General features: G+C 37.7%; 1 protein-coding gene across 1 annotated transcript in view; it reads left to right on the top strand.

Annotated features, from left to right (window-relative positions):
- Window positions 1-6,915, top strand: part of tgm8 (transglutaminase 8) — a 19,036-nt gene extending 12,121 nt beyond the window's left edge. The window contains exons 14-22 of the mRNA XM_046029635.1: window positions 653-679; window positions 976-1,085; window positions 2,335-2,450; window positions 2,605-2,731; window positions 2,821-2,972; window positions 4,017-4,191; window positions 4,346-4,509; window positions 5,225-5,358; window positions 5,809-6,915. Coding sequence (XP_045885591.1) covers window positions 653-679; window positions 976-1,085; window positions 2,335-2,450; window positions 2,605-2,731; window positions 2,821-2,972; window positions 4,017-4,191; window positions 4,346-4,509; window positions 5,225-5,358; window positions 5,809-5,956 — 1,153 coding nt within the window. The 3' untranslated portion in view covers window positions 5,957-6,915. The remainder of the gene's footprint in view (window positions 1-652; window positions 680-975; window positions 1,086-2,334; window positions 2,451-2,604; window positions 2,732-2,820; window positions 2,973-4,016; window positions 4,192-4,345; window positions 4,510-5,224; window positions 5,359-5,808) is intronic.
- The last annotated feature ends 5,057 nt before the right edge of the window (window positions 6,916-11,972 follow it).

The raw sequence follows: 11,972 nt of genomic DNA, 5'->3' as shown, positions 1-11,972 counted from the left end.
AGCTGAAGCTAATATAATGCTCTAGCAGTCTGAGTCAACAAATCAAGTAGGCATCTTCACTTAAGTCAGACTGCTGAAGCCTCAAGTTAACATTAGGTGAACTTTAAAAGTCATTTATGTGCAGCATGAGGACTGTTGAAGGTAATGCTTTACTGCCATTAAGGAGAAGAGCAAATATTTGTGTTAGTGGAAAAACACTGTAATCACAAAACTGACAAACGTGTTAGGAATGCATACATGCATCCAGCAGGCACAGTGCAATATTAGCATTTATTCAAATTCTCTCTCCTTTTAGCTCCGGTTTGGTCTCCACAAACTAATCTGGCTCTTTAGCTGCTAAATTATCCACTTTCTTCTCCAGCTGACAGCTAACTATGTCTGCTGTTTGGTGTGGAGCAGGTAGTGTATAGAGGGGATTTAAGAGCTTTTTATTTATTTTTTAATCAAAAAACAGCAGCATCCTGAGGCTGGAAACGACACTATGAGAGTGGTGAGAGAGTGAACCAAAAAAAATACAAGTGACCTTTTTTACATATAAGCAGTAATGTGATCCCTTGTCAATATAAAAATAATGATTAAATTAGATTTCTTTTTCAATAGTTCAATAATAGTCAAAATAATCCCAAACATCCTAAATGTGTTTTGTTTATAGTTATTCACTTGATGTTGGACCCTCACTGTGCACGATGATGCATGTGCAGAGTTTGACATTTAAAGACTGTTTCACATTCATCTGCTGAAGGGGGCTGGACTATTCTATGTATTTTCTTAAAACATGTTCGGAGCAGTTCTTTAAAGAAAGAGTATTATTGTTGAATATAATTTCAGGTGCTGTAGTATGTACACTTCTTTCAAACCAAAATCTTAGAGTTACAATGAGCACAGTGTTGTACTTTGAGCAGATGAAGGTGCTCCTGATAGATTGTCTCAGCCTACTGCACTGCTGCAGAATCAGACTAATGTTTTTTGTTTTAGGAACTTCCACGTGTGGGTGGAGGGGTGGATGAGGCGGCCAGACCTGGCAAAAGACGGCAAATATGACGGCTGGCAAGTTTTGGACCCAACACCACAGGAGAAGAGCGATGGTACAGACTCACTTGTTTATCTCCATAAACTTAAACTGTTACACATTTTCTACCCTGTTCTAATGACCTTGTTTCTTGTCCTATTTGTACATGCTGACCTTCTAATCTGAGATTTTATTGATCCATGAAATTCAATAAATCCAATTTTTATCCAAATAGGGATTCAGAATAAAAAAGTTTTATCTTTTCATGCAAATTAACATTTCTAGAAGCATATTCTTAGTTTCTAATAATGATTTAACTTCAGATGTCTTGTGTGAACAGTTGAACATTTTGGTGGCACAAGCAGAAAGCTCATGGAGATGAATGAAAAGGTTTCATCCTTTGGGGTTCATAATTGTTCTCAGAAAATATCAGGGTAATCTGCCTGACAGATGTTTATATTTCTTGTGCTCAAGAGGAAACTTTGACCTCATGGTGCTATCAAGATCAGGAATCATTGAAAACATTACAATGATCCTCTGGGGGGCATGAATATACGAAACAAAACATGTGTATAACTGGCTAGTAGTACTAGTGAAGATTAACATCACTGCAGCAAAAAACTCTGGCTTCCTCATCATTGCTTCTGCAGAACGCATGGGGAAGTGAATGCAAGGAAGTGCAACAAAGTCACAAACAAACTGCAGTGGCTAATCAAATATGTACAAGCACACATAAAAAGGGTTCAGGGTTGAACAAAGGAGTATAAATAAAAGAATGCTCAAACTGAATTTGCTTTTTTGCATTTCACCTGCAACAACACACCCACGTCATCCTGCTTGCTTATCTTGTTTGCTTACATGTAGGACAAATAAAGCCCAAAATCCTCACATTTGAGAAGCTGGAACCGACAAATATTTGGTATTTGACTAAAACAATATTTCGATTATCAAAATAGTTGTGGATAAATTTTCTCTCGATGACTAATCGACTAAATCTCTTAGCTCTACACCTACACTTGCGCTGCCCGTTTTATTGATTTGCCATAGTACTCCTGTTGTATAACAGGACTATGTCTACAAGCTCTATGTGACTACATGATGGCACAGGCATAGGTTTTTGTTTGGATCAAAGTCAAACACAGCTTTCATCATGCGACCACCATGTGGCACCAAAGTAAGAACATTTTAAAGCCTACAGATAGTGGCTTAAAGTCGCATTACACAATAGGTCAGGATGAAAACTGTTCTGTGGAACAAAAACCTTCAATGTCAGTTGAGAAGTTTGTTACTCCATTTTATGATTTTAATTGTCTGTCCTCCTGTAGGTGTATACTGCTGCGGTCCTGCCTCGGTCACAGGCATTCTTAACGGAGACACAGACCTGAAATATGATGTACCATTTGTCTTTGCAGAGGTCAATGCCGACTGTATTGACTGGCTGGTCAGTGAGCAGCTCAAATCTATATCTATATCTCTATCTATAGATAGATAGAGAGATAGATCAAATATATATTTGAGGTCTGCAGCAAATTTCAAATAGCTAATTTTGTTTCAGATGTTTTGTTTCTATTGTCTGTGTTTGTGTGTCATGACAGATCAAAGCTGATGGTTCAAAAGTGAATATCTTGTCTGATACTAAACGAGTTGGTCAGAATATCTCCACCAAGTCTGTTGGCTCCAACAAGAGGATGGACATCACCAACTCTTACAAATACAGAGAGGGTGGGTTCATCTGACAAAAAGATCACACACAAACTTCAGCTGTAGCAACTGAAGAACGGTGGAAATTGACTGAATTACTACCCTAACAGGATCAGAGAAGGAGAGGTCTGTCTTCAAATACGCTGTCACCAGACTCTCCCCCAATGTAAAGCCAGTCGAGAGTGGACCGATAAAGGTGAATGATGAAATAACCCCAGACTGCATCACTCCACTGCCGCAAGTGTCCATACGATTTGAAGAGGTACGTCACAGTACCCAAAGTTTCCCTTTAGAGTTATTGAACAGGATGTTTTATATCTTATTTTAAGTGAAATAATGTTTTCTTAGTTTCTGAGGTTTTTCTTTTTGGTGTTATAACTGTAATTATGTATGTGTGGTAGTGTTGTATAGTTGGTGGAGTTTAAGATTTTGCAAGTAGATGATGAACACAAGAGACAATGGAGCCTTTGGGGGGACTGTCACAAATTATCCTTAGAGTGATTTTTACAGTAACTCCTCAAAGAGGGAGACATTTGTTTCAACGGGGCAGCATTTCCCTAAATAATTATGAAGATTATAAAATTCATCTTTCAGACCTTCATAAGCTAAAGAAGTGTTTACCAGAAGCATTGTAACTTAAGATGCTTTTAGAAATGATTGTAAGTGCCTCATTCCCACTAGTCAAAAGCTAAGAGCATCGTAATTATTTTTGTTCTTTTCTTGCATCTTGAAGTCTGCACTACTTTTATCATAACCACTGTTTATTGAAGATAAATTTGATGTAAAATTTGTGACATTTGAGAAATGCGTAGGCTGCTGGGATCTATTTATTTATTTTACATATATTCAGCATTACTTATGGTCAGTTAATTATGCCAAATTACATTGAAGTGTGGTTCAGCATACTCTGGAGCACCACAGACAGCCAATGTTAAGAGGCAGGACAGGTAAAAAAATTAATTAATTTTTTTAAAAAAGAGAAAAAATAAGAAAACCAACCTGAAACTCTTAAAGTGAGGTGCACATGTTCCCCCATCCCCAGTAGAAATTATTCCTTTGATCATTTTTAGTGTCCTTGTTGGAGCCGTTTTTTCATTTTTGCCACCATCCCTCAAAGAGTCTCTGCAACCCACTGGTTAGGACTTTGGTTAAAAGTAAATAAAGCAGATGATTAGTCACTTATACTATACTGAAAATTGTTTATAGTACTGGCTCACACAGGCTTCAATGGGGTGATATCCCTGTATACAGGATAGGTCTGTGTATGACAGTACATCATTATTTTTCTCATTGTGGGGTACTTCAGGTGTCCAAACCGATGAACGGCAGGGATGTGAGCCTAAAGCTGGTGCTGGGCACTGTGGGCAATGCTGCCAGGCCGCTGTCTATCAACATCAGTGTCCAAGCCATGAGGCACAACGGCTCACCAGCTGTGACCATTCAGACTGAGGTGAAAAAGGAGACACTGCAGCCTGGGAGAGGTGAATCTTCTTCTGTAGATATTACTCTGGACAGAGATGTTGCTTTTGAATTTTGGATGCAGAATTCTCGAAGACAGATATCTCAAAGTACTGTATGTTTTTGTGAAACTGAACCGATGTGAAATGTCCCTTTTCTTCCTCTTGTCTCTTGAAGATCTATCCATCCCTATCCTGGTCCCATTCTTGGCTTACAATAAACACATGGTGAAGTGTGAAAGCATGAAGGTTTCAGTCATGGTCACGGACAAACAGAAGCCAAATAACATATACCTGGCTGCGCAGGACATTGTGCTGCTTAACCCTCCCATCTCCATCACCGTCAGTAGAAAACCTCTGTCTCTGTCTATCTATCTATCACCTGTCATCAGACTTTGTTCAGGTGTCTGTTACACTAGTTAAAAGCTGTTAGTATCTCTTATCATACTCAAAGTCTGGGTCTTAGTTATAATATATATATAACAAGACAATTTATAAACAAGACCATATAACAGGACTCTACAGCCATGCGCAACTCTGTGATGATGTAGTTTTTTGATTGCTGTTTTACTAATATATTTGTTGGTTTTACCTGTAAACTACAGGCTGTCTTACTTTTTGATATTTTTTCCCCACTGGTAAGATTATTATGTAAGTGCAATGTGTTCAGTGTGTGAGCTAAATCAGTGTGCTGCTGCAGGGTTTGCCCTCACACACATAAACAAAGAAACATGTACTTTATGTTTATGAAAATAAGTTTAGTCCCACTAAGAACCAGAATAGTATAATGCATTACTGACAAAAAAATGTTTGCAATGAGGTTAATTGTTTTCTACAGACTACCAATATTTTGAATTTTGTGATTACAGACATGATGTAATAAGATATCCCCTTAAGCATACGTTGCAAACTCTTCGGCATTAAGAACATACTGTACCTTTTATTTGGGCTTTCCCACCTTGTTTCTCCATTTTTCTCTCTCATCTTCATGCATTATGGGTAGTGTTGTTTCAGTTTGAGTGTGTTTGATTTATCTGTTAAAATGTGTGTGTTCCAGGTGTCCAGTCCAACCAGATTGAACTGTGAGGCATCTGGGGAAGTGGTTTTTATGAACCCAGTTGACGAGACGCTGAAGGACTGCACCCTGACTCTAACTGGAAGTGGCCTTTTGAAAGAGGAGATTGTAAAAACGTGAGTGTGTGTCTAAGATAACGTCATGGGGATGATCCTGTATAAAGTTTTATGCTGCTTACAGTAGGTCCAAATAACAAATAATTGTTTTTACAATGGATCAGTCTGTGGGTTATCTTTATTTATTTTACAGTCTATAAAATGTCACCAATAATTACAAAGTGATGACTTCAATTTCAACTTGAATTTCCCAAAGTAAAAATTTGACTTAAATCAGGAACTGAGATCAAAGAATAAGCATACAATATTATGAATCTAATGAGAGACTGGAAACTAGCTCTTGGTACTTGACAGTTTTCAATATGTTATTGTGGTTCAATACCTAGCCCCAGTTGAGACATTTTACTGCACAACACTGCCATCCAAAATCTTGGTAACACCAGTCAATATAAATATACAGTGTGACCTCGAAACTATTGTTATTCTTATTACTCTTTGTGTTACCCACAGGTTTCCAGATCTGAAGCCAAACAACCGAATACACGTCAAGTTCTTCTTTGTTCCCAACAAGATTGGCGACAAGACTCTGGTGGCCAACTTCGACTGCTCCACTTTCAGACACATCAAGGGTAGCTGCAGTGTCAATGTCAGGCTGTAAATTAATAATAAAGAGTCATGGTTTTCACTTTCTGTAATAAAACATCAAAAAGCAAAAGTCCTCAGATAGGGAACCTTGGGACAAAATCATACCAAATAATTATTTCTGAGTAAAATCACTTCATTGTTACTTTTGGTCTTTTAATGAGATTTACCTGCAAGACGAAAAATATAGAATATCACCAAACTAATCCTGTAAGTGACAAAAGGACGGCACTTTAGGAGTGATGCTCTCCATTTCCTTCATCCCTACAGAGTCATGGAAATAGTGAATTTGGCTAAGCTGATGTTAGCAAGAAACATGAGTCAGACGATCATACAGATTGGAAACAAACCTCCAGGTTAGCCAAATTTAGACAAGAAAAGCAAACAGTAAAATTGTTAGCCAAACTGTCCGTTGTAAACACTCAAAACACTTCCTGCTTGGACTTTGACCTCTTCTGCTTACTGTACTTATGCACAGTTTTTCTGTCCACTAAGAGATTATTACGAACATTTCAGGCGCACGTTCTGTTTTGCTTTCAAATAAAGTGGTTTAGATAATCTGGATTATATCTGGATATAATATGGTGCGTTTACAACCTCTCTGGTCGTCTGACTGCTCATGTTTGTTGCCATGTTGGATCTGCTGAGTATCAGACAACACTGTATTTGCTAAAAGAAATAAGACTATATTTTGAGGCACTGATTGAATAGTGAGGCTGTTAATAGTTGTGGCAGTTTCTTTAAGAACTGAGTTAGAGACCATCTGACACTGAATCTGGGACCGATGACTTTTATAGATTGTCTTCAGAATCTTTATCAATAATAAGTGATCCATCCCAAAGATATCCAGTGGAATCAGGATATTTTTCATTTGAATAAAAAAATTATTCCTACCTGACACTTCACAAATATCTCCATAGTTATGATGCTGCACCACAAGCTCTATATTGTTGAGAATTATTTTAGAGCATTATAGACTAAATTGATATCATTAATTGCTAGAGCAATGGTAGTCTGCATTGGCATCATTTAAGGTATTATTTTATAGTGTAAAGTTAAGATCACAACGTTGAAACTCTATAGCTCTGAGTGTGGTCCTCTCTGTGTCTTTTGGTGAAAGTAGCATGATCAGCAAATGGCAGGTCATCATTTTTGATCATTTTAGTATCCTTAATTAGTAGTAATCATTAATTATTCTTAATTCATCATTTTTAATCAATCATTTTATTATCTTTAATCAATATCAATAAGTAATCAGTCTTAATTCATCATTTTTAATCATTTTATTATCCTTAATTAGCATTAATCATTAATCATTAGTAGGTAGTCTTATTTTCTACTTAGAAGTGCTGTGCTGTAATCATGAATGCAGTAACAATTTCACTGTGATTAAGATTCCTGAGTGGGTGCTTTGACTGCAGACACTGAGACTATGCACGCCTTGTTCAACTGTTACCTACTGTAGATTTATGACAGCAGGAGAGGCTACAGGTGTTCAAAATCTGCTGTGACAAGTGCATGCTTTGGTCTACTGATATCCACTGTTGTTATAACATGATGAACTGCCGAGGTATCAGTCTGTTGATATTAAGACTACATGCTTAATTACTGATTAAGGGGTTGATTGTAAACTTCCAACCACTGATGCTTAGAGCCTGTGTAAACTTCGAGTGAACTTACCCATGGGCATTTGGTGAACTTGCTGATGAAGCATTTGCTGACTCTGCTTGGCAGAGTGGGTGAGTTTCTACGGTAGAAAGTGGATGCATAGATCCAGACAAGCAAAAGTAGTAAAAAGCCAGTATAACAACAAGATTACTGTAAGAAACCAAGCATCAATGAGAGGCATAGCACAACATATGTTATTCCTGTAGTTATTTTTTTAAGAAATATAACTGTGTGTCAAATTATATACGCATAACTGCTGAAAAAGGGTGACATTTGAGTTACAGTGTAAATGATGAGTTTCTTATCCTGTAATATAACAAAATATAGAAAGTTAACAACACAGAATGATGAATGAAAGCTAGAAAACTTGTAAAAGTGGTATAACAACATGTGTGAACAGCATAAAAGCAGAAGATAAGAAATTCAGCATGAAGAAAGGAGGGGGGCACACCAGCCCAGAAGGGATATATAAGGCTGTCTGCAGACCATAGGGTTGACTTCATCCTCCGACCTGCAGGGATGTTGTACCGGTTTGTTTGTCCTGTTTTGGAATAAACTCTTTTGCACTGACTCTTGACCGTCTCCAGAGAAGTTTTTGATTGCAAAGTTACTGACTATAATAGAAAGTTAATGGAGTATTTTTTGACAAAGTTTATAAAGCTGGTGAAGGTGGGAACCAGGCTTAACTGGCCCAGCCTGGTCGCAAATCTGACCCAACAATATGCTGCAGTGGTTTCCAGGTGAAAGTGGAATCTGCTGCAGAAACAGTGTAGTGCTGAAGCTGTCTATATATATATTTATATACACTTTTTTACATTTTACTTTGATGTTTTGACCCCGTCGACAGAAAATATTTAATAAACCAATATTAGCCTGCCTTACATTTTGACCTCAGGTACAAAGTCTTAACAGGAAATTGAAAGTTTGCATCACAGAAGAATGCAGCTAAACCTGATACACACAGACAACTGTTTTCTCAATTTGTGAGGAATGTTCAGGCTACAATTGAACCTGCAGTCTTCTTAACTCTTAGCTTGAACTGCACCAACAAAATCAATCAATCAATCAATCCATTAATTCTCTACATACATGTATGCTTGTTACTGACCCTGTGAGGAAATGAGATGGTGTTAAAGTGTGTCCTTGTGGCTAAACAAAATAAAAGGCCAAATGCTATGTAATCTGGACTGTGTGTGGTCAGTTTTATTTGCACTGTTTTATGGTTTTATTTATTTTATTGCATTTGTCTTGTAAATTTCTAAATATTAAACACTTTTACCTTCACATGAAACAATCCAAGATGGAAAAATAGCTCTGTGGTTTAAACTCCTGTCCACACTAAGGTGTGATGAGGGTTCATACAAATCTAAAGTGACTAACAGGCAAAAAAAAAAACACCTTTATTTTCAGAGTGCTGGATTTTTAGAGAAACATAGATACAATGGCACTTTCAAACACAGAGGCAATTCAAAGTGCTTCGCTTACAATGTGCTTGCATCTGAGCAACCTTAAAAAAATCAAAAGAAAGAAAATGAAAGCAAAATCAACAAAAAAAAAAGTTGCCCCAAATGTAGCCTAATAATGGACATGAAAGTACAAAAGAGAAAGTGATCACTCAAAGTCTGTCAGTCTGACCCTCCTTTCTCTAAAATAGAAACCAATGGACTTCTGCCCAATGATGCGTTCATAGCTGTGGGAGTTTTCACTTCGAAAATAAAACAGGCAACCCCTAACTAAACAAAGTACAGGTGCATCTCAAACAGTTTTTTTTAAAAAAGGTAGGTTTTTGGTCTGGTTTGTGAAAAAACACATTTTCTGTAACTAGTAGGATGTACATACAAATTTAATTTGGATTTGAAATCCGATTGCAAAGTTTGATGAATGCCTATAGACTTACAGGCGCAGCTAATTTTCTTTTGTTTGAGATGCACCTGTATTAGGGTGCCACTCAATGTAATGGCCAATGTGTTTTTCAACATTTTCCAGGTCCCACCTCCTCATTCTGTTCCTTTTATGATGCATAGTTACTGTGAGAAGTTTCATTCAGATATATTAATATTTACTGGTAGCTCAATGGGCTCAATGTTTTTATATTTACTTTCATTGCAATAAAATGTTATTTAATTCAAAATTTCTCTACCAAAGTAAGTTAATCCTTGAGTATGTATTGTTGTAATTTTTTATATCATTTAACTGTTCTTTTTCATATTCTGATTTGTTATTATTTGGTTTAAATACCATGTAATCAGAATAATATTTTTGGCTTAGCAATATTGCAGCCGTAGTCAGTAGTATAGTTAACTCTGTGCAGGGTGGCGAAGGGGCTGGAGCCAATCCCAGCTGTCATTGGTGAACCCTGGACAGGTTGCCCGTTCATCACAGGGCTAACTCATAGAGACAAACAAGTCATACACAGGTTCACACCTAAGGGCAAAGAGTCACCAATTAACCTATGTATGTCTTTGGACAGTGGGAGGAAGCAGGAGAACATGAAGAGAACCCAGACAAACACGGGGAGAACATGCAAACTCCACAAAGAAAGGCCTGGACCTCGATCCACAGAACCTCTTGCTGTGAGGTGACAGTGCTGACCACTGCACCACCATGTCGCATCTATGTGTCAAGTTAATCTTAATTATTCTAATTTTTAACACCACCTACCAGTTATTTTCTGGTACAGTAAAGAAGGACACTTCAAGAGAAGTCACTTAACAAGAGCTTCTTCTGCAGCTGTCACTTCTATTTGTTGGAGCGCAGTGCAGACATACACATTTAGGCTCTCAGAGCTTTCCACCGGGTTCAGTGATTCAGCGGCTACAGACTGAAAATTTTCCGGTTTCGCCCCCAATTCCAAATGACCTGTCACATATGGTAAATGGGCTGTATTTGTGTATCACCATTCTAATCTTTTCGACCACTCAAAGTGCTTTACACTACATCACATTCACCCACCTATGAGCAGAGACCCAACTGCTCATCAGAAACAGAAATTAACTCATTCACACACTGATGACACAACCACCAGGAGCAATTTCGGGTTCCCAACCTTCCTTTAAGGGGACGACCGTTCTATCCTGAGTCAAAGCCGCCCACTTATGCCACTTCCATAATTAAGGTCTATCTGAAAGTCTGTCTGGTTTACATGTGCATGTGTTTTGTCCACTTCATAGAAATCTGCAGCTACTCTGTGAGCTGGAGAGCTAGCCTACAACAAAACACATGTAGCTGTTTTTTGAGCTGCAGTACAGTCATTCTCTGCACACTTATGAATACTTGTTTATTATTAACTTATGAAGTGACTGTTAGCAGCAGAGTTTTACATTATTCTAACTTGTGATATTAAAGTTACTATTACATGATAAAATTGGAAAAATGTTGAATATTGTAAAACTTTGTCAGTGTTGAGCTACCAGTAAAAATTATTAGGAAACTTAGTTTGGGGGGTGAGCAGATGAAAATTAGAAACTTTATTTTTGAGTGGCACCCTAACCTGTATTGTATTGAAGACTCATCTCTGCGTTTAACCAGTGAACGCTGTTTGATGATGGACCAATTTTCTTCCAGTATTGTGGATTTTCCAAAGCAAAAACAATCCACTTAAATACTGAATCATTATAAAACTTTGACAGGAGTGATTTTGCTGTATAATGACTTTCTTACTTTTACTTTTGATACTTTCAGTGCAATTTTCTAACAATGGCATTATGTTTGTATTATTTTACTGTACTAAAGTAACATTTTCAATGCTATTTGATATATGCTATATATTAATTCAGGGCTTCTGTGTTGTCTGTGACGGTTCATACAGGTCATAGTTATCCAAGGAACCAAACCCAGTTGCCCTTGATTTGAACGTTCTTTGGATATTATGATTTACTATGGTGTTTTTATATGTATGTATGCATGTGTGTTTGTGTGGGCATAAATGTATTGTTGTGGGTAAGATTTACACAACGACTCTATAATAAACAAGTTTTTGATTGATTGACTCTTGCTGTCGCCTCTTAACATAAATCCCATTTGACCACCAGAGGTCGCACTACGTTCTTCCAAAGTCCTATAATTTCCTCAGTACATGAACGCGGCGTGAAAAACGAAGCGAAACCGATACGGTACCGTAGCCCCCCTAAGAACAAGACCGAGAAGTTACTAGAGCCGGCCGGGAAGTTCCTTACCTCAAATACCCCCGCACGGGCAGATGAAAACCTCCTGGGTCTGAACAGCCAGGAGAAAACAAGTACACAGTATTAATAACGTACTAACGGGTACAGATAGTTTTAGGTGCCGGTAGCCGTTCAGACGTTTAGACCAAGTCATTGGTGTTGTGAAGAGGAGGACTTCCTTGCTGCGTTGCTGTCTATCAG

This window comes from Micropterus dolomieu, linkage group LG18, assembly GCF_021292245.1.
Source record: "Micropterus dolomieu isolate WLL.071019.BEF.003 ecotype Adirondacks linkage group LG18, ASM2129224v1, whole genome shotgun sequence".
Lineage (NCBI taxonomy): Eukaryota > Metazoa > Chordata > Actinopteri > Centrarchiformes > Centrarchidae > Micropterus > Micropterus dolomieu.
This window is presented reverse-complemented; position numbering and strand designations above follow the sequence as displayed.